The sequence below is a fragment of the Epinephelus fuscoguttatus genome, linkage group LG2 (assembly GCF_011397635.1).
Source record: "Epinephelus fuscoguttatus linkage group LG2, E.fuscoguttatus.final_Chr_v1".
NCBI lineage: Eukaryota > Metazoa > Chordata > Actinopteri > Perciformes > Serranidae > Epinephelus > Epinephelus fuscoguttatus.
The window spans coordinates 32,277,143-32,300,974 of NC_064753.1; the positions used below are offsets into that span (position 1 = coordinate 32,277,143).

The window sequence follows — 23,832 nt, forward strand, 5'->3', positions numbered from 1 at the left end:
GGCTCACCAATGGTTTGACATCGACCAATGGCTGAACATCATCTTGGTATGTCAGGACCCTAAGAGGCTACAGCTGGTGGCTCTGTGAGGCTGCATTTTGGCATGGTGGTGCTTTGAACTAAATGCTAATGCTAGCATGATGGCACTAGAGTAGCAATGAGTGGATGACCATAATCTGGGTTTATCCTCTGGGCACAATGAATGTCTGTACAATATTTCATAGCAATCCATTTAATAGTTGATAAGATATTTCAGTCTGGACCGAAGTGATGGACGGCCAACAGACCGACATTGCCCTCCGTACAGCAATGCCACTAGCATGGATTAAAGAGAGTAATAATATGTTAAACGGGAGGAGGAAGAGGCTGACAGAGAGATTGCAAAGCAAACCGTTAAAGTGTAGATAAAACACACTGTTACTCCAGAGTTTAATATTAACCAAATGTTTAATAGTGTCTGCAGAGATAATTCCATGTAGCCACAGGCAACGATATGAATGTTTGCTTTGTTCTGATTGGGACATTCATTTTTTTAAGGTGAGAGAAACTATCACTGCCAGGTACAAATAATTCACCAATCATGCATTATCAGCCATGCATCTCAAGACTATAGGTGCTCTTGGATAAATTAAGTTATAGAGTCCCTCGCTTGAGCATTTTTCGTGGGAGGATGGAGCTTGCTGAGAGTTTGCTGTGCTGGCTGTCTTTGTGGTCAGCGAGAGGGCAGCAGCCTGGTGCCACCTCTTTATAATCTCCCCTGGAGGAGTGATACATAGGTCTCACTGACTCATCTTATCAAACTGGGCCCGAGCTTAATCCTCACCAGGACACTTTGCTTCAGAGCGAGAGGGTAAAAAAGAGAGAAAGCGCTGCTACAGGAGCTTTTCGTAAGTGTCAAGTTTTTTTGTTTTTTTTTATTGTTTTTCCTGGTGTAGCTTTGGGCTTGAATAAACAGAGTTACAGGATCATGTAGGCTGCCGAATCCATAATACTGCCTTTGATAGAAAACATGTAACACAGACCACTTCTTCCATCTATTTAAAGGGCAGGTTTTGTCATCACATTGTTATGGATTAATATCAGCTGAGGCTCGGGGCAGCTGTGGGTAAGGAGGAAGAGCAAGCTGTTCTTTATATACAAGGCTGGCAAGAGACTGAGCGCCAAGTTGCTTCTGACGGGCAGGCCAGCCCCTTGCGTTGCAGGTCAGTCACCACTGCTGTATGAATGTTTGTGAATGAGAGGCAAATTGTAAAGTGCTTTGTCCGGGAAGGTAGACAGGTGACGCATATGGTGAATGCGGTCTATTTAATAAGGAGTTGTCGATAGTTCTCTCAAAGAATAGTGTGCGCAGACCTGTAGTTATAAAACACTTTTGAAGGGCATGAAGCCTTTCACATCCCTTAATCACTCAGAGGATTCAACATCCCACTGGGCCTCTTAGACACAGCTTCAATCCAATTCCTAAACCACAAATCTGGGCTTCCCCTCCTGCTACCGAGATCGATCTTATAGCAACAGGTGTTCACAGGTGTTCAAATGTGGTCACGCATCGACTGAAAGCCTTTCTCAGCTTTAGAACAAAGGAAATCAGCTCAGTAGGCAGCGGGAGGGGGAGGGTCGCAGTTTATGTGATGTCCTCTAGATGTTTGATATGTCACCTTCTCTTTGCACCGGAGACGTAGGGTTGAATACCTAAAACGTCCTCTGACTTGAAGGAAGACACGAAGGATTTGCTGTTACACGGATAGGTGGTAGTCTTAACAATGACTACCACCTATCCCCAGCAAACAGTTTTATATGATATATTAATAAGGTCAAACTCAGAGCATGACAAACACTTTTCTGCTCAAACTTTCTGATATTTCTTCTTTGGCAATGTGAGGATGGTGACTCATCAAGAGTGCCCTGTTTCTGCATGTCTTCGAAGAAATTATAATGTGGGTTATCTAAATTGTTTGGTGTGTATCTATTCATCTCCCTTTATTTATTTTCATGGTTATAACTATTCTTCACGGGGATCAAAGAAAAATATTAACAAAATGTTAATTGTGACCTTTTTGCTTTTGACTAAAATGAAACTTCTCCCTGAGGGAAAATAAAGTTTATCAATCAAACGCTACATGCTCGCCAAAAGGGCAGAACGAGCCCAGAATGGATATTAAACTTAACATACACACGACTTAATTTTCATATGGCCCATTTTCTCGTTCAATGCTCACTGTTCCATTTAATAGCAATGAAGTTGTGGTTAATAGTCACAGCAGAGGTGGGCTTAGTCCACTGGACTGTAATGTTAAAGTTAGGGATTCTTCCTGCTGACTTCACAGCTTTGAGGCTGTTGTGTCTTTAGATGGATAGCGTTCTCAGTTTTACAATAGAGCTACTTGAAAGTTCAAATCCAGATTTTTCAAGCATATCAATTATAATGCACTCTGGATGGAATGAATGGTAATGGGAAACTGTAACTGTCAGATGGTGTTGTGACTCAAAATGAAGACGTTTGGTTAATAAAGTTAAAGCTGTAAAATGTATTTAGATATATGCGAAGCAAAGGGAGGGGGGAGGTGATATGAATTTTGGCTTGAAATGAAAAGTAAAAAGAAATAGCAGCCATGGTACACACAGTCAGGCAGATGACTTCATTCATTCATCTCTCACCTCCTGCCTCTTCCAATCAGCTGGTGAGAGATGACTTCATTCATTCATCTCTCACCTCCTGCCTCTTCCAATCAGCTGATTATGGGAGTTCACTCCTCCAGTTAAACCACTCAAATTTTGCCATGATCTCTATCAGCCAATCATGTTGCAGCTGTCAACCCTTCAATCTGTCTTCCTCATTGCTGCTGTCACCTTACATTATAGGCAGAATAGCTGCACCCCTCTCCACCACCTCCACCTTCCGTCATCATATCCGGTGCCCAGATTAAGCTCATCAAAAGTCCATCCTCTTCATCTCATCAGTGTCTAGACTTCATTTTGGGGGGGTTTCCCTGTTCTAAACCCTTAAAATATATGACATCACAATGGGCTCTAATCACCAAAGGCTATCCACGTTTCTTATACTTTTTTGTGCACATGTAAATAAATATTATTTTACTCAGAATGAGGCTCTCCTGATTAAGATAAAGGAGTCCATGGCAACCACCTGACAGTTAGCGTCACATCTTTAAAGGAATAGTTATTTTTGAGAGATACGAACAGCTTCTCCATCCAACCAACAATTCTGTGCAGAGTCTCCGTCTGTAGCGCAGGCTGTCATGTATGGTTAGTGAGCACAAGTTTTGGTCTCTGCACAGGGACGATGGTACCACACAAGGAAACCTCACGATGACAAGAATAGGGAGACTTCACAAAGTCACTGAATCTGGCTGGTATTTTCCAAGCCCCACCCAACATATTCTCACTCCAGCCTCGTCACATATCGACATTTGGTCATGGACTTTCACAGCGAGATATGACGTAAAATGTGTTTGTCGTTGATGTTCTGGGATGCTGTGTCAACGTAAGCCTGTTACATGCATTGTCTGTTTTCAAAATACACTTCAGTTTTCATAGGAAATGTGCAGTTTGCATATAGTGTCTTTCAAAATAAACAAGCTACGTCAGTATCACGCCTCTTACTGAGGGTGGTTAAGTTTAGGCAACAAAAGAAACGAAAACAGAACAGGGCTTGGTTTCACAATCTTATAGGAAGTGAACACTGGCCTCCCAGTTGAGAGTCAGTGGTTGCTGGACCCATCCACCACCTGTCCCATCTGCCCCATTCAGACCTCTGCCCCCTTAACTTACGTTGTTGTCCCGCTGCATTTCCCCCAAGGCTGCTGGGCACCATTAAACAACAACACCAACCGGTGGCATATCATGCCAATGTGAAAGGATGTCTTTTTTCGCCAGTGTCTGACGCCAGAAGTCCCTTATCAAGCGCAGATATTGAGGGACTTCAGAGTGGGACTGAGTTGACCTGCCATTTATACCTTCCCAAAACTGTTCAACAACTCAGACACACTGAGTCCATTAAGTCAATATTAGAGATGTTGGTAGCCATATTTTTTCTACTTTGGAGTTAGCAAGGGAAGCTATTTCCCCTTGCTATCAGTCTTTATGTAAAGCTAAGCAGTCTACAGCCTTGGAGGCAGGGACCCTTTATTTCTAAGAAAGATGCTCAGTGGTGCATGAAGTCAAAAAAGTTCAACTTCGTGGGTGTACAATTGCCTGAATCTTTTGCCATCTGACCCAGCTACTACCTATATAGCCCTGTGCTAACTTGAATGGAGATAAAAGGATTGAATAGTGAGGCTCCTCCAGTCTTTCGAAATGTTATTGGATGGAATGGATCAAATCCCGATCATGATCATGCTCAAAAAAATGATCCCCTCATTTACAGACGTCTCTTTCACAATGTAAGTCTATGGGGAAAAGTCTTTTTGAGCCACATGGAAGATGTACTTTAACAATTTGGCCACTTTGTCACATTGGCTTCAAAGTCTGGCTCACTGGGGGCCTGGATCTGTGAGGCTGCGCTTTGGCATAGCTTTGCTTGGAGTTCAATGCTCACCCTATTCATCTTCTTAGTTTTCTGGGTTCCTGGGTTTGCATGCTAACAATTGCTAATGGGCACAAAATACAAAGTACAGCTGGGAATGTCATTAGACCAAAGTGGTGAACTGGGCAATCGACACATGGGCTGAAATCTGGTCTACTGGGAAGCCATGTAGTTAATTTTGGACTTCAAGCCACTCCTCACAATCTGTCAGGAATTGATGGTCGTGTCTGCACACTTCAAACAAGTTCATGCATAGTAAATTTCAGAGTCACTTAGTTGGAAATTAAATTAGCCTCTCTAAATGCATTATAATTCCTGTACACAAGAAATGATTATTCATGTGATGAACAGGCCCAGTCAGTAACAAGCTTTTAACCTATTCCCTCCTCTTCACACACACACACACACACACACACCTCCTCCATGACTGTACTTGTCTGTTTTCCTTTCTATCAACTCCCTTCTCACTTTTCCTCTAATCATAGCCAATAAAATACAATTAAGTGTCTCTGTGTTTCTCACACTGCTTCCTGAATATCTCTTTCTTGTCTTCCTCTCCTTACCGAGCTCTCCTCCTCTTACACCTCCTTCCTCCTCTTCTTCTTCTTCCCCTGTCCTCACTCTTCTGCATGACCAGTTCCATGTCAGCCCTTAATTGTGTTTTGATGTTCCTCCAGACCTGCAATTGAGCTCCATTCCCGCCAGCCAAAACAGAACAGACATTTGTCAATGCACAGGCACCGTGAGCTTCCCCACTCTCTTTCTCTCGCACAGTTTCTGTTGTTGCCCTCCATTTTATCTCCCTTTTCCTTCCTTTGCTTCTGCATTGCTTTTATCCACACTTCCCTTTATGTTTTTGCTATCTATCTATCTATCTATCTATGCATCCATCCATCCCTCCTAGACTTCAGAGAGTGTGTGATGGAGCAGTAACATCAATGTAGGACAATACCAAAGACCTCTTTTCCCCTCTGGGGCCCATGTCACATGTAATCACTGTTACTTATAAGGCAAACACACACACACACACACACACACACACACACACACACACACACACTGTTAGTCTGTCCTAACAGTGAACTAAGCTCAGCTCGGAGAGTAAATATTTGTGCTGTGCAAGCTCTAGACAGAGGAAGGCTCCTCACCTCAGCACTGTGCCACCAAATCATGAAATATTCACAGAGAGAGAGGGAGCGATGGGAGGAGGAGGAGAGAGAAGGAGTGAGTGAGAGTGAGAGGAAAAAAGAGAGAGAGGTCACACATAACAGAGTAAGATGGACGGAGGGAAAAAAGTGCGTGGGTAGGTGGCTCGATCGGTATACAGCAGAAGATCTGAAGGAGAGGAATGGGTTGTTTGTGGTGGTGGTGGTGGTGGTGGTGGGAGAGGAGAAAGCAAAGAAAAAAAGCCGAGGAGGTGTTGAGGGAGGCAGAGGGAATGAACAACAAGGTTGAAGGCTGAGGAGGGAGAGAATAAAAACGCAGAGGGGAGAGAGGTTGAAGAGTGTGACAGGACAGAGAGAAGGCAAAGCAGCAGCAGCAGCGAGGGAGAGGAGGGATGGGTGCTCTAAATGTGGAGGACAAATAAAGATGTAGACTGACAGGCAGACCAAATCAGGAATAATCAGGCAGCACGATGTGTGGTGTCCTACAGCAGAGGAGATGTGTAAGAGTAAATGGATTGCAGGAAATGATGCTCTAAAGCTCTTTACGGTCCCAGTCAGTCTGCAGCTGAGGAGTGATAATCCCTATCCAGCACTTAATGAGGGTTTATTCTTTCACAGGTCATTCTGTCCTGGTATCTTGAAAGACTTATCGCTGCTCTATTCACTTCCACTCCGCTCACTTTGCGACTTTATAAAGGATCATTACACGATTCACATTTTTTCCTCGTTTTCTGACACTTGTTCATGCAGCTGAGTGAAGTTTACTTTGAGCTAATTACGCTTGAACAACAGTTCCAAAGTTCATCTTTACTACATTTAAAAGCTTTCCGTTTCATCTGCAATTTGATTCACTGTGTTGCTCAGTTTTTAGCAATGGTAGCATCAGTGGCATCAGATCTTTTACAGAAAGATATTCTGTGCAGGATTGTCAGTTACTGTGTGTAAACATGCTTGCAGGTGAAAGTGAAAGTAGAAGCAAATCCCAAATTCACTCTTGTTTTGCATTTTGCCTCGCTTTTCTTTTGGCACCTGGTCACTACTTTTTACAAATATAAAGCCTCACCTCAGCTAAAGGCTGTGCTGGTAAATGCCCAGAAAGGTAGTGAGTACAAAAAAATTGAAAAATAAGAAAATATGAAAATGAATGCAGAAAAATATGCTACCACGCACCTCTAGTGGGTCATGAGTGATAATTGAGAGGGATTGTTTCTGTATGAGTCCATACTCTGTTTTGTAGGAAAGTCCTGCATAGAAGCAAAAGTAAAAGTAGTAATAGTTAAGTGTAGAAATATTCTGTTACAAGTAAATTTTCTGCATTCAAAGTCATACTTTTGTGAAAGTACAAAAGTATTAGCATCAAAATATACCTAAAGTAAAAGTTCTCATTATGCAGAATGGCCCATTTTGGAATAATATCAATTATATTATTGGATTATAATTATTGATGCATTAATGTGTACATTACTTTAATGTTGCAGCTGGTGAAGGTGGAGCTCATTTTAGATACTCTAAATACTGTTGGGTAGTTTAATACACCGTGATTTATTAGTTGATTTAGATTTAGTAATAATAATCAGTATCTGCAAAGTTACCAAAGTTGTCGAATTAATGTAGTGTAGAAATGTCACAGCTCAAGTTTCTTAGGTTGTGTTTTTATTCATTCATTCATTCATTCATGTTGTTTCCTGTTTTACTTTGAAACTCACATCTCCTCTCATTTCAGACCACTTCACTTCACCCTCCCTTTTGATGACCTCACCTGTGTCTGATTGTCTGCCCCGCCCTGATTAGCCTCACCTGTGTCTCGTTATCCTTCCCCTCACCACAGTATTTAGTGTGTGTCTTGTTCTCTCTCTCTGTGCCAGGTCGTCTTAGCTCTTTGTGTGTCTAGCGTTCCAGCCCTTTGTTTGCCTGTGCCTGTTTCTTGGGTGTTTGGACTTTGTTTTTTGACTCTGCCTCTGCCTTGTCCCTTTCGATTTGTTTGCCTCTACTGATCGTCCTGTGTGTACCGAACCTATCTTTTGACCAGTAAAGACTCATTTACTTACCTGAACTGCCTCCTGAGTCATGTGTTTGAGTCCATTCTCTCCTGGTTCACCAGTTTTTACAAGAAGAAGTGTAGTGTTGCATAAACAGAATTACTCAAGTACATCTCAAAATTGCACTTTCCTCTAAGTTTTTGCTGAACTTCAGTAGCGGTGGCTAGTCTGGAGTCTCCCTAGCCACCAATTTGCTAAGTTAAAGTACGAAATAATTATAAATAGCCAACTGCAGAGGAGCCACCTTTTAGTAAATCATACCAATGAATGCTCATGAACACCGATTCATAATGTTGATGGGCTAATTTAGATTTAAGAGGCTGTTACCTTTATTCAAATATGTTTTGCAGCCCCAGACAGATTTTTAATTCTTGGCCAATAATGGCTCTTATCATAAAAGCTGCCATCCGCTGGTCCAGACTGAAATATTTTGACAACAGGAAGCTATATTATTTTCATGGTTTCCAGGTCATATATCCTGTCGACATCAGTATTCAACTGTTTGACATTTTTGGTTCAGTGTTGCATATCTCTGGAACTATTTGGATGGATTGCCATGAAAATTGGTACATAGATTTGTGTTCCACAGACTGAATTGGAATAAACTGATCTTTCTGCTTGCATCATCCTCAGACAATATCTGTAACTTTCTGAAATTGACACTCTGCAACACCATAAATACTCAAGCAAAAGTAAATGTGCACAGTTATCCCCATTAGAGTGATTATCGCATCTTGCCCCTCTACATGACAGCAGATTTTCACCCCACAATTTGGAACAGCTATAAACACTTTTGCCTTCAGATGTGGTCGGATGTCCCACTGTTCAAATGAGTTTGTTTCAAGCACACGCCTCTGTCTTCAGTTGATGGTCTATGCTGCAGATAGAGACATCCCACATCAGCGCTGAATGGGTCAATTACAGTAACGCTGTAAACAATCACTTCTCACACAAATGTGGCTATGGAATATTATTTCCATCTAAAGTGTTGCAGTGAGAAAAACAATGTTCTTAATGTTTTGGCTTTTGGGGAACTGGAACATGTATGAGCTTGTGTAGTCTCTGTAAATGATATGCATAAATAGCAAATAAGCCTTAAGTCATCATTACACAGGGGAAGCAGCATCTGTGAAGTGTTTCAGTTTCAGGAGCAACAAGATGCGTCAATTCGAAGATGTACAACAGCTGAAGGTGTTCTGGTGGGTGGATTTAGGGTGATCGTTAGCCACTGGAAAAGGGAAAAAATTGATCTGGCAGTGCTGAGGTATTGCTGGTTGTGAACAGAGCATGAGCTTATACACTGTATATGTGCTGGGTGTCAGGACAATTTATTTTTTTATTTGTGTCTTTATCCCAGTTGAGTTTTCTGCGTGAAAGCTACATCTTTCTTAAACGTAACATTAAAGTGATTTGCAGTTGCAGGTATTGATGACTGCGGTGTAAAGGCCCAGACACACCAAACTGACACCAAGGAACTAGTGGTGACAAAGGCCGACTGCTGCATTGCCTTATGTCGCCCATCTGCCAAAAAGTTGCACTTAAACGCACCATAAAGACAACAATCAACAGCCATTAGCACGTACATTCTGCACCTGTCCTAGTAGGTACGCAGAAGGGCCGAGAGGTGTGCTCTCTAACTTAGGCTTTCCACGTAGGTGCGTGGAACAGGCTTTCTGCATAGGCCTAGGAAAGGTAGAGTGGCCCTAGAACAGAGCCATGCCCCCGAATACGATACTGCAAATGGAAATAAAATTGTCTTTGACTAAAGTGGTCCTGACTGAAGTTCATTTTGATTTCACTCCTTCTTGACTTTAGCTAATTGTTTGCTTATCTCACCTCTGTTGCTCTTCTTGTGCACTGAGCTGAATTGCCAACGAGAGTGATTTCGCTCACAGAGGGGCTCCGCTGCCAATTCAACTTGTTGAATCATTTGAAAAAAAAACTGACAAGGGCCAACAAGTACCAATGATGCGGGACACACCGCAAAAACTAGGGTGCTCACCAATGGCCTGACACTGATTGACGGCCAACCGTGGGCTTGGTGTGTGAGGGCCTTAAAGGTTTATCTGACAAATAATATACCAGCACATTTTACAGATTACAGAATTAAATTGTGGATTAAAAAAATAATCTGCAAATTTATATTCACAGAAGAAAAGTTTCATGTTAATGCAGATACACCGTATTCAAGTCCCCTGCCTGCAGTCATTCTTCTGTTTGTTTTTGCTTCATTTGCTGTAATATCTGCAATAAAAAAATGTATTGTGACACAACTTTATTTTCCCACTCATTTCCAAGATAACTTTTGATGGCGGCGGGACACAGACAGTACAATGAAAGGAAAAGAAAACTTCATTAAAAAATAAGAAGATTCAAGCATTGTTTAATTTCGAAAATTATTCTAGTGTTAATTCACCTTCCAGTTTCTCTTTTGTTGTCACAGTGCTTGACAAATATGATTTTAGACCTTGATTGAAAGACAGTGAAGGGCAAAGCCATTCATTCATTAAAATAATTGGTGGTACTCTGCGTATGATGCAGCTGCTGTGCACCATCCCTGTTAACCTTCTCTCTTCACAGCCCCTCAGCAGGAATCCACAGACAGCCTTTTACATTATAGATTATAGATGTTATAGATACATTAAAGTGTAAAAAAAAAAATTCCACAAGGATTTGTACTTTTAAAACACAATATCCTGTACATTGCTGCACATTTAATGACCTACAGTACAGTCAAGACCTACATGTTATTTATTTACATTTGTTTATTTTTATGTGTGTATTATTATCCAGAGCCATGTGGTAAAAATAGATGTACTGTAGTCCTTTGATCTTTAAGTTGAATGGTTGTTACCTTTAAAAGAAAGTGCCCATGAGAACACGAAGATGATGTCGAGCATGTGAAATGTGGAAAGAGCTAAACAACAATGCTAACACAAAAGGCAGATTTACAACAGGAGTCAAATGTGCAGCAGAAACAAAAGCTTAAATGCTGTTGCAGCCCCCAGAGAATGTGACATTCAGTAGATGATTAACACTAGGAGGGTTTTTAAAACATAAAAGCTCCGTCTTGAGAGTGGAGCTAGCTGATATACCATGTTTAAAATCAAAATGGTTTGTCTTCTTTGAAGCATGAATGTGCTGGGGAAATTTCATGGCGATCTGCTGGTTAGCTTCCCATGTGTGGAAAGCTAAAATGTTCTTGTGAGTGACACAGGAGCTCTTTATTCTTCAAAATGGAAGTGATTCATCCTCTGGGGATCACAAATGCATTCAGTATGAAATATGTCAATGAGCTGTTTATATCCTCCTTAGACAAAAACTTTGTTTAGTATGCATTTTTAATTTCTCTGAGATATTTGAGATTAGCAGTACCTGATAAGTATACAAAACCAAACATTGTCAATGATAATAAAGGCCCAAATGTTCTCATACAAGATGATAATAATGTCCCAATGTCTTTCAAAGAGCTGATGATAAGTTCCCAATGTCTTCAAACAAGTATGTTCTACTTAACAGCATCTTAAATGAACACGTTTCAGCCACTGAATGTGATCAGGTTTTGTTCCTTGTCCACTTTTGTGTTGGGTTCAGCTGCAGACTGACTTGGCAGAGATGGCTGCCATCTTGTTTTTACATGGCTTAGTGTAATGTGGTTTTACTACCACTAGATGGCACAAAAAAATGTCCACAAATGAAAACAACAGGTCTAAGTTAAGCAGAATGAAGTGTAAAGTCCAGGAAATCCCAAATGCAATGTCCTCATATGAGGATACAGGGTCTCAGGAGGATATAACCTTAAGGCAGAATTAGATGCCTACATTACCCACAATGTAATCTCCGACCATCGACAGTTTGGTCTGAGATTCAGGTGTGTTATGCTAGCAGCAGCTAATGTAGCCTCGAGCAGAGTTGAGGAGCAGCTAAAGAGGTCTCACTTCTTTCTTACTCCACAACCCCAGATTTTTCAAACTTGCAGCCTTCAGCCTCTTCTTCAAGTGACATAACTTGAGGCAATTTATCAAATTTCACACAGCTCCCACCGGAGCCAAAAAAGGCTTTATGCAACTTTTTTTCACATACGCATTAGTACTCGCCAAGACCTGTAACAAACTTTGATGAGTAATTGGTGGAGTTCGAGTGGAAAGTTTGGCCTTAAAGTGGTGCTAGGAGAAAGGTCGCATGGTCACTTAAAACATTTGGATTAGGATCTTCTGTTGAGCATGAATATCCACATCAGTGTTCATTGGAATTCAGCCGGTCATCTTCCAGGACAGTCCAGTCACACTCCCAACTCATCAGTAGAACACCACAGTTTGATGTGTAGGGCCACCGACCAGGCATCAATATCTAACGAGGTGGGAGTGAGAATGTGTTGTCCAGAAAATCATGGATCACATTCACACCAATTCCCATGGAACTGGCCAACTGTTGAGGTATTATGCTTTGAACAAATGTGTTGCTTGGACAGATGGTTGAACAAGTTAAACTGCCATCCTTTTGGACCCACTGCTTGTAGGGCAAAAATAGAATCATGAAAATATGAAAATATGGACCGTTAGAATCAAACACCACATGCCTGGAGTCTTTAAACCAGCAGGTAGAGAGGGAGGATACAGCTGAGAGAAAAACAAGACAAAAACGAAACACACGAAACCAGTGGGGCCTGTGGTCAGCTGAGAGTGAGCACAGTCAGTCATCCAAAAACACTTCCAGCAGAATGAATTAGAAAAATATGGTCGCTATCTATTATCATATGGTTTTATGCTGTATATTTTAAACACAATATTGCTGTAAGAGCACGATCCAAAATCTATTCCAATTTTTTTTTTATCTTCATCATATCCTGCCAATTATAGCAGAAGGTGGAAATAATGATGGAGGAATGCAAATTGTCCCTGGAAACTCTAATCAGCAATATCAAAACATTTTGATTAGTTAGCAAAATTAAAAAATTGAAGGTAGGTACAAAAGGTTGCATACATATGCAAATATCTGTGGGCAACAGGACAAGATTTTGTTATTAGAAGTGTTCTGGTTTGTTGCCTGTTTGTGGTCTAAGAAGTATTGATCAATCATGTTTTAAGTGGCAGGCAACAGTCCATGTGGAGAGGCAGAATGAATTCAGATACAATATCAGAACCCATCAGCTCCTCATGAAACAATAATTTACCTTTATATCATCTTTTTTTTTAATGTGTCTGCATTCATATGCAAATATCTGTTTATAGAGATAAGCCAAAATGACTGGTGCACAGAAGAGGAGGTCTTGGCTTGTTACACCAAATTAGCCCAAGATATTGGCCGTTGCTCCCAGAGGTTTACCGACAGCTGATAGGTTCCAAGGTTGATAGTTGACGAACATATAGGTGGTTAACTGTGCAATGTAGATGGCACACAAATACTCATGAATTAAGTGGACCTCTAAACACACTCAGACTTTATTTTTAACCAAGCAAGGCAAAAAAAATATCCCAGAGGCAACTCTCCTGCAGTCTGGTGTCACTGTCCATGGTGCTGAAATGCTGTGTTATGCCAGGTGTCCACTGAAGAGCATCGAGTGCCCAGGAATGAGTCCTAAAACCCAGGAATGAGATAGCATTTTACCACTTATGGGTGCTTCAACTTAAAGTCAGTGGGTTTCTTGAATGGGTTTTTTGTTAGATCCCTGAAATAAGAGACTTTTGCTTTTTGTTCTACAACATAAAATATGTCAGTAAATACCCCACTTGTGAACTCTGTAGGTTCTGTGTGCTTTTAGCACAAGTGGCATAGATTACAGAACTACATAACACCAAGCTGCACCCAACACGGCTTTACAGTCTTGTTATGGCGGTGATGTAAGGTCATGCAACCATAGTTTTTATAGTGCTTTTATAGCCTAACGTTAGCTTTTGACTTCTGGTGATTGCATTTAGGCTTCAGTAACCATGAAAGTAGTGCTCATTTTTGAGGATTATCTTGCTGAATAAAACATACAGGAATCCTAAACACCGGTTTGCCACAGAGCTTATTTTCAGCAATAATCCAAAATCAGAAAAACATCATCCCTGGTGCACTCGGTGAGAGAACAGGTGAGCCCTCTTTCCATCATTGGAAGGGGCCAGCCTTTTGCTTTTTGGGAGCCCCATGTGAAGTGAATAGTACTTTTTTAAATTGCTATCAGTCAAGAACACTCTCGTCATAGATGTTGATGGCTCCACTTGTAAGATGCTCCCTGAATAAGACAAGCAGTGTCCTAAACCAATACAGGGAGCACAATGCAGAAGCCCCCAAGGTGTACAAGAGTGGGCCGAAAGCAAGACATACAATGCCCTTTTAACCTTTAAGCCATGTTAGGAATTAGGAGGGTGGAGGCTGGGGTGGAGGAGGCAAAGTTTTGCCAGCAGCAGCAGCAGCAGCAGCAGCAGCAGCAGCAGCAGCAGCAGCAGCGGTGTGTGGCAGCAACAGTGTAGCAGGGATCAGGGAGTAGGAGGCCATATTTAAATGGACCACCTTAGAGGCAATGGTCCAATCAGCTGGCTGTCAGCTGATTACAGCTGGGACGTACGACTTCCGTATATACCCTCTCCTTCATCTGTATTTGTATGAAAAATACAACAAGGGTCTCCAGATATTTTATAAACTGTATTGTAACTGCAGGGACAGGTTTCTTTGCTTCCAAAGAAAATCCTCTGAGAAAACTGGACTCAGGGAGGCAACAAAAAGTAGTTTCTAAAAATAAACATTTGCCATTTGCTCAGAAATGACTGAATTATCTACAACGTGGATAAAGGTGAATGCAGAGACACGACTACAAAGGCATTAAAAAACAAAGCATTACACATGGGTGTGAATAGGCCAACAGTTTGCCTTTATTGTCTGCGCCACAGGCCAGCCCCGATTAGCAACCTCGCAGATGGGTTGGTTTGGCTTCTGGGATAGAGTTCACTGTAGCAGTAACATTAAAACTGTTGCAGCCCAAGAAGGCAACAAAGTTAGATTCAGCAATCATCCTGGTGACTCACTGTGTCTGCACCAGCCCAGCAACCTACATGTCTATATGTGCTGTGTATCTACTGCACCATTTCTTCTCTGTGCGAGACTATAAACAACACAGAAGATGGCATTTCTTGTCAGCAACCGCAAGCAAACAGTGTTGAACTTCTGCCCTGTCTAAATTCTGCAAAGCCATTGTCAATGCAGCCACCAATTACTTTAGCCATCACTCAAACAGACAATGAGTGGCTGATGTAACCCATCAGCCCAAGCAGCACCTTTATCCTCCAACACCCGGGCTTAACTCTGGAGGCCAAAGGGTCATTATGCCATCTCCCTGTGGACTATTAACAATCAGCTCCACTATTGTGTTACAGATTAAAGCTCACAGGCCATTAGTCAGGACAGGTAGAAGTGTTTGAAGCAAGGATGAAAGTTCAATTACATTATAAAAGTGTTGAGAGGGTTCATTGCTAATGAGCAGGTGACCACTGTCGAGACATATCGACCGTAATCGCACAAAAATATGGAACAGCAAGCACATTTAAGTATCAAAATGGCAACTGTGTGTTCTTTTTTGCCAAGATGTGTATCTGCACTGCAATTTTCAGTCGAATTTCTTGTTGTTTGTCTCCTTCAGATTAACTGCTGCTGCTGATGGATTCACATGCATCCCCTCATGTGCATGCAGTTTCTTCCCCGGATAACCAAAACACACAAACAGCAAAATTAGAGTAACATAAAACTCTTCAAAATTGATTAATGTTAATGACTCACCGTCTCATTGCATCAATCTATGCAAGGAACTCTACATGCAGTACATGAAAGGGCTGCGTTGCTTTAAAATTTCTCTCACAACCATGAAGTAGCTCACAGGAGCATGTAAATGAATATGTGTGTGTGCACCTTCAACCCACCACGCCATATCAAGTTATACTCTATTTGTCTGCTCGCCTTCCTCCCCCTGCCACCATAAATAGAAACTGGCCCAGACACATTACTATTCCTACAACATAATCCAATGCAGGTATAACCTACATTATGGCACAGAAGTGATACACCGACTTTAATAATGGCTTCATATTTCCTTCCATCTCCCCAGCGTCCCCCCCTGAATCAATAAGAGAAGCCCACACATTGCGTCTGATGGAAACGACTGACCCGCGCATTTTTTTTTTTACATGATGTAAAGTGAGAAACATTACAAAGAGCAAGTTAGATTTGCACGCATGGACTTGTGGTATAAAAAAAAAAATCCTGTGCTTGCGCCAGAGAGAGAGAGACAGAGAGAAAGAGGGAGAGATACACGCAGTGATACAGACACACAGTGAGGGATGCACTGGCTGAAAGTGAAGCGGGAAGTCCGGGATTTTCCCCCTTCTCTCCCTGTCTCTGTCTCGTTTTGGGATTAAAAACATTAAATGACAAACAGACCGACTTTACCACAAGCACTCATCAGGGAAGTTCGCTTCTGGACACTTTTCGGGATAGTCTGCACCTGCCGACCTGTCCGTGCTCTGAGCTTCCAGACAACTCCTCCATTTATTTATTTTTAACTTGCTACAGCTCCGTCGGGTTTTTTGTGCGCAATGGCCGGTCCTTTCCATGCATCAGTCCTTCTCCACATTGAGAGGTTCGGGATGGCTGCAAACTAAACACCCAAGAACTCCTGTGGATGCGAGAGTGACCTTCTGAGTGTGGATACCGGGAAGATTTCAGCAGCCTCTTTGATGAAACCACCTTACCTTTTCATTTTGGGGATCTACTTAGGAGTCTGTGCAGCGTTTTAGTTCAGAGCGCACTTGTGTCTGATTCAACGATGTGCTCCGGTGGGAAATACTGTGTGTTTTTGTTCTTGCTCAGAAGTATCCTGTCGGACCCGGGAACCTCAAACCAAGGTGAGTTGAAAGAGCATCTGAGCCACAGACTTAGAAGAGGGGAGGATGCACCAACATGTAACCATTGTAAAGTCTTTTCCAACAATGCTGATCTTCTGCTCTCCTCCATTACGCACATGCAAAACACAAGGTAACTTAATGTTGTTTTGCAGTTTAGTCTCATTTACTGTCACATATTAAAGACTTCCAACAAAAATAACCACATTTAAAGAATGTGATGCCTTCACTTATCTTACATGGGTCATGTTTGCCATAATGGGCAGTACAGTGTCATCTTTGTACAGGTGATTATGGGCTGTTTCCACATTAGATAACAGAATAACACCTGGGTGACTGATGTTCTTTACTTTAGGTGTTTTTGCTATTTACCTCTAATGTCAGTTTGTTAGTTGAACCAATGTATCTCAGTCTCAAGGTCTTGGCATGACAAGAAAGTGGGTCTATCTGGACTTAATCAAATTACAGCAGCAGAAAATATATTAAAAAAAATGCATATACAGCCTAAAAATGTATGCAATTTTCAGTTTCTTGGCTGAACCAAGAGATGTCAGTCTTGGTTTCAGGAGGTGAATCTGTCCTAACCACTGGTACTGTATAGCTTACACAACAGCTCTTTGAAAGACTGAACACGGCAGTCATAATGTTTTGTTACTTTTTCCTCCCACTCTCTTTAACAGCTGTAGATTATGTCTGACTCTGAATTGATCAAATAATGCATGTACAGCCTTGACATGCACGCCCAAAATGTTGGCTGAACCAAAAGACAGTCTTAGTTTCAGTTCATTTATCTGCTGCCCTGATCCCTGATACTGTTCATCTCCAAGAGACTGAACATGGCATTGCTGATAGTAATAAGGTTACTGGCTCTGAATTTTACAAAGAATACACTTTAAAAGATTTGCAGCCTCAAAGCATGTCAAGTACTTGATTTAGTGGTTGAACTAAGAGATGTAAGTCTCTATCTGTCATCCTAATCAATGATACTGTATATTTTACAACAGTAATCTTGGGAATTGATCGTCTTTTAGCTACTTTTTCACTGTACTCTTTTTCATATCTAAAAAAATACATCAATCTATCTAAGATTTAGGAGTCAGAATTTATAAAAAAAATACACATTTATACATTTACAGTCTCACCATTGATGCAAAACTGTTCATTTTTGCCTCAAGCAAGAGATGTCTCTCTTCGTTTTGTTAAATCTAATCTAATTCGGTCATCGATAGCTTACAGTTTACTACACAAATACGCTGACCATAACATATGATCATAACAATGGTTAAACAACTTTTTCCAACACACTACATCTAAAATTACATTAACTTTGCACTGGATTGTACAAAAAATACACATATAAAACACATTAACAGCCTCATTATGAGCAAAGAGATGTCATTTCACTGTCTGTTTTCCGTAAATATATCTGTAGTGAAAATCAGATACTGGAGAACTTAGAGTACACATCTTTAAAAGACAAAATATGGCAATGAAACTCATGCTTTCTTCCATTTCCAACCCAAATCATCTCTAAATGGATTCATTTTGCTCCGGATTTTGGAATAAACATACAATGAAATACACATTTACAGCATCAAAATGAGAAAATATATATACCTGGGCTCTGTGTGCTTTTACAGGAGCTCCATCAGCCAAATTATGGAAGAGGCTCTGACATTATACTTCACCTCCAAAATCTGAGTGCACAGAAACACTGCCACAGCTATAGGGACCACACAGCATTACAGTAAATGTCAGCTTCTGGCACACTCTGTCAGCTATACTGATACTTCTGAGTTGCCTATTTCTGTCGTCTATGATGAGTTATACATTCATGAATAAAAATATAACGGATTTCGGCCCATGCAGTCTCGGGAGCATTCCTCACAGACGCTTGCGTTATACTTACTTTATATACTTAATATGTTGGTCCAGTGGTAGACACACTAAATATATCAGAATAATTTCCCACTTTTCAAAATTCATTTTCCAGTCACGTGGACAGTGTGTACAGTTGCGTATGTATGAGAAACACAGCACAAAATAATTTTATCTCCCCTCAGTCGTACTCATAAGTCACATGGGTAAACGGCTGCCATAATGTAATCTGTTCTCGACATCTTCCACTTTGCACATTTGCAGAGGTCAGTTTAATATTCCTTCCTGAATGTTTAATGTTTAGGATACACATTTTCAAAGACGACAGGAGCCCTTTCACTAGCCAAATGTCAAAGTCTCCTTCACTTCATTTTTCTGTGTGTTTTGTGTGTGTGTGTGTGTGTGTGTGTGTGTGTTCGGTTTCCCCACAGGATGCCTGTCTGCCTGTGGTGGTGACAGGCTTGAAGGGGAGGGGATGCACACAGGGGAAACTTGAAAAAAAAAAGACAACGTGAGGAGTTTAAAATACAGTGAGAGCAAGCTTATATATGTTAGCCGAGCGCCATATGTCTGAGGTAGTTTTTAGTTGGATGTGAATCACTTGTGTGTGTGTCCTCTCAGACTGAATGAAAGTGAGGAAGACAAGATGTAGTCTTTATATAGCAGGATATTTAGTGGTCATTTGGCTGTTTATAGTCAATGTAAACATCATTTAGTATAAATTATGTCAGGAATAATTGTACATGTCCGTCTTAAGTTGTCCATGTGATGTCTTACAGTGTGTTCACACCGGGCACGAGTAAAATATTCGCCTCGCTCTACTCGCGCCAGTTTGACCGCTGGAATATTTGTTTTTACTCGCAGCATTCACGCGAGTCATTCGCGCGAGTAATAGAGTACACAACTTGCGAATATTCGCCCAAAGAGAAGAGGAGGGTACGGAAGATGGCCCTTTGGGCTTCTGTAGGAGGGGCTAATGCTAATGCTAACTTTGTTGATAGAAAAGTACAGAAGATAGTTGGAATCAATTTTCAAAACTTACCAGGCAGACCAACCTCCTCACTCACTTTTCTCCACGCCAGGTCTTTCTTGGTCCGAAGCTTATAATTTGGGGATGTAACGTCATAAAGCTCAGGGTGGCCACAAACAGCTATTATTAGCTTGTCCTCCATTTTCGGAACAACGCGGGGCAGGGGCGGGCGGGACAGCAGCACATCAGTGACGTTGGTGACAACAGGAAAATCTCAACGCTGATAGGCTGCCCCGACACAGCATCAAGCGTGTCGGGGCACGCTCGAGTTCAATATTTTGAACTCGAGCGAAGAGGCGAATGACACGAATCACGTGTTTGCTCCATTCGCGTCATTCGCGCTGCCAGCACAAATACGCGTCTATTCGCGTCTTTACACTGACTTTGTATGTAATCTTATCGCGCGAAAAATTCGCCTCGCGCCTGATGTGAACACACTGTTAGAGTTAACTGTTCTCCAAGCTACCGCCCCCCTTAGTTACTGTAGCTATATGTTTGTCATGCATATAACATATACAGTTAACAATGAAAACAGTGGCAGATTTACAGCTCAAAATTGTTAGTAGTGTTTGAAACAATCGGTCCTTTTTTCATGCAGATGCAGACAGATGGTTAGAAAACCATGCAGACCGACATGTCAACTGTCGCCTGCTAGCTAAATAAACTAATGTTGGCTACAGGAGTTGTTTGAAAATGCAGTCACTGCTCGACTTGTTAATGTTTCCAGTTGACTGGTCTCAAAAGGGGAACACTTGTGAAAAGGGTTTTAAATATGCACTTGATGGCTACATACATGATATTATGCTAAAAGCCCCAGGCAAAAGTTACATGTCTTATGGGGGGAAAAGACCTCACATGTTGTAGATTCACCATGTACTGTCGAATACATGGAGATAGAGGAGCAACATTGTTCTTGTACTGCAGTGTGAAAGTAGTGTCAGTGTTTTGATGAGGGAAAAGGTCACATTAAACTGTTGTTTCTGTTATATTCCCCTTGAGATAACCTGTGCTGATGCTTGGCTTTCTTGTTTGTTTTTACATACAGTATGTTTTCACTTTTAATGATCAAAAGATAAAGATCCAACCAATGAGTCCAGTCCTTTTGTCTTATCATATTTAACCATAGTTTTCATTGTTTTTGTGGCGGCTGGTATGCGATAAAATTTAAGTTTTGAGCCATGACTCCTTCTATTCTGGCACTCAGTAACACCACAAGAGGACATTTTAAGACTCCTATGAAGCCTACAGCCCTGTGGTGGCGAGTCATGTTTTGCCTCCAGCTAATAAAATGACAGCATTGTGACGTTGGCCCCAAAAGAGTCTATTTCTCAAAAACCTCTTCAACTATTTGGATGCAATTCTGATGTAGGTAACTTGTATCTGTATTATGCTCATGAACTGTATAGAATAGGGGACATAGCTACCATAACGTCACCCATTGGTTTGTGGACTCCTGTTTTGAAGCCTTGAGTTTGGCATTGTGGCTGCTGCCATCTTGGATTTTCAGAACCAGAAATGACAATACTTGGACAAAAGGATGGAGGTGTGAAGGAGCATGGGATGGATCTGATGTTTAATATGTAGCGACACCTCACAGGAAGCCTGTCACTCTAGCAGCCCTGCCCTTAAATATACCTAACTTTAAGCCTAAATAAATAGAATGTTTACGGGTCATTTAAAAATGTACCTCCTGTAAAGTTGTCATGAATCTTAGAATTAGCTTTAGAGAACGAACCGTTTTTTGTACCAGGCTGTAAAGATGTTTATTTCGACATTTTATCATAGGCGTCTGTGGGGATTGAGTCGCTTCCAGAGCCAGCCTCAAGTGGCCATTCAAGGAAGTGCAATTTTTGGCACTTGCAGAAAACTTGGCTTTATTTTTTCCGCCCCAGAGGTTGCCACTTTTACAAAACCCAAAACCAGTGAAGTTGGCACGTTGTGTAAATCGTAAATAAAAACAGAATACAATGATTTGCAAATCCTTTTCAACCTATATTCAATTGAATACACTGCAAAGACAAGTTACTTAATGTTCGAACAGGTAAACTTTGTAATTTTTTGCAAATATTAGCTCATTTGGAATTTGATGCCTGCAACATGTTTCAAAAAAGCTGGCACAAGTGGCAAAAAAGACTGAGAAAGTTGAGGAATGCTCATCAAACACTTATTTGGAACATCCCACAGGTGAACGGGCTAATTGGGAACAGGTGGGTGCCATGATTGGGTATAAAAGCAGCTTCCCTGAAATGCTCAGTCATTCACAAACAAGGATGGGGCGAGGGTCACCACTTAGTGAACAAATGCGTGAGCTGATTGTCGAACAGTTTAAGAACAACATTCCTCAATGAGCTATTGCAAGAAATTTAGGGATTTCATCATCTACGGTCCGTAATATCGTGAAAAGGTTCAGAGAATCTGGAGAAATCACTGCACTGACGAGTCCACATTTCAAATTGTTTTTGGAAACTGTGGACGTCGTGCCCTCCGGACCAAAGAGGAAAAGAACCATCCGGACTGTTATAGGCGCAAAGTTCAAAAGCCAGCATCTGTGATGGTATGGGGGTGTATTAGTGCCCAAGGCATGGGCAACTTACACATATGTGAAGGCACCATTAATGCTGAAAGGTACATACAGGTTTTGGAGCAACATATGTTGCCATCCAAGCAACGTCTTTTTCATGGACGCCCCTGCTTATTTCAGCAAGACAATGCCAAGCCACATTCTGCACGTGTTACAACAGCATGGCTCCATAGTAAAAGAGTGCGGGTACTAGACTGGCCTGCCTGTAGTCCAGACCTGTCTCCCACTGAAAATGTGTGGCGCATTATGAAGCGTAAAATACGACAACGGAGACCCCGGACTGTTGAACAACTTAAGCTGTACATCAAGCAAGAATGGGAAAGAGTTCCACCTGAAAAGCTTCAAAAATTGGTCTCCTCAGTTCCCAAACGTTTACTGAGTGTCGTTAAAAGGAAAGGCGATGTAACACAGTGGTAAAAAGGCCCCTCTGCCAACTTTTTTGCAATGTGTTGCTGCCTTTAAATTCTAAGTTAATGATTATTTGCAAAAAAAAAATAAAGTTTCTCAGTTTGAACATTAAACATCTTGTCTTTGCAGTGTATTCAATTGAGTATGAGTTGAAAAGGATTTGCAAATCATTGTATTCTGTTTTTATCTACGATTTACATAACGTGCCAACTTCACTGGTTTTGGGTTTTGTACTTGTAAGCTGTCATCCAATGTTCCAATCCAATTTGACAACCAATGTTAGAGTCACGATATTAATTACAGCACTAGAGGTCAAATGTTACATCTTCCCCCACATGCAAGGGTGATCGTAACAGCATGTAGGGGCAGTTGTAAGTACCAGTTGCAATACTAAGGACAACGATCAACGACCAAGAATATAGATATAGTTAAAACACTTTAATATCCATTGTACAATTAGTTCCAGTTTGATTAAAGCAGCATAATTTTTCATAAAAGCAAAACTTTGACAAGTAGGAGACATCGGTTTGTCAGCAGCAGTCAGGGGGATCACCACAGAGCACGTTCAGAATTTGAATCTTGTCTCTGATCGGTGCACTTTGAGATATTATAAATACCCCTTGTTTAAATGTTTTTTAAAAAATGTCTCCAACCAGATTTTGAATCTGAGTTTCAATACTGCTCAGTTTCAATAGTAATTCAATTTTACGCTACTATTACAAACTAGTGTTGTCACGGTATCAAAATTGGGACCCACGGTACGATACCAGTGAAAGTATCACGGTTCTGAGTAGTATCACAATACCACAGTGAAAATGAGGCAGAAGTGCCTTTTGTCATTTATAAAAAAATAAATCACTTTTCTATAATACATCACTGATATTTCAATGGAATAAATTACCTATGGACTTATTCATACTTCAAAAACAGCATCAATAAGTGATTAACATAGGGGGGATCAAAATAAAATAAGTAAATAAAATAAAAATCAACCAGCCACCCTCCTCCCCTGACAGTACCTTCATAAGTAAAGAACAGTCCCTAAAGTGCGGTGAGGTTTGTGGACCATTACCTGCCACAAAGAGTAATGTGAATGGCTCGTTTCTCCTCTGACATGTCACATACCTGTGTGCCACCACGACTCGGCTGTTCAGGTACTTCTGGGAAGTCATGACACAAACGAAGAGGACATTATTGGACCTGGAGCCGGGCTTCTCGGTCGCCAGTAAGCGGTGGCCATAGTGCTCCGCCATATTCCTGTCTGTGACCCTCGTTCAACCCACAACCAGCAGGATTCACCTTTCATTTCTGCTGC

At 41.3% G+C, this 23,832-nt stretch overlaps 1 protein-coding gene across 1 annotated transcript in view; it reads left to right on the forward strand.

Moving 5' to 3' along the window:
* Positions 1-16,021: 16,021 nt before the first annotated feature.
* Positions 16,022-23,832, forward strand: part of epha6 (eph receptor A6) — an 80,336-nt gene continuing 72,525 nt past the window's right edge. The window contains exon 1 of the mRNA XM_049598259.1: positions 16,022-16,623. Coding sequence (XP_049454216.1) covers positions 16,545-16,623 — 79 coding nt within the window. The 5' untranslated portion in view covers positions 16,022-16,544. The remainder of the gene's footprint in view (positions 16,624-23,832) is intronic.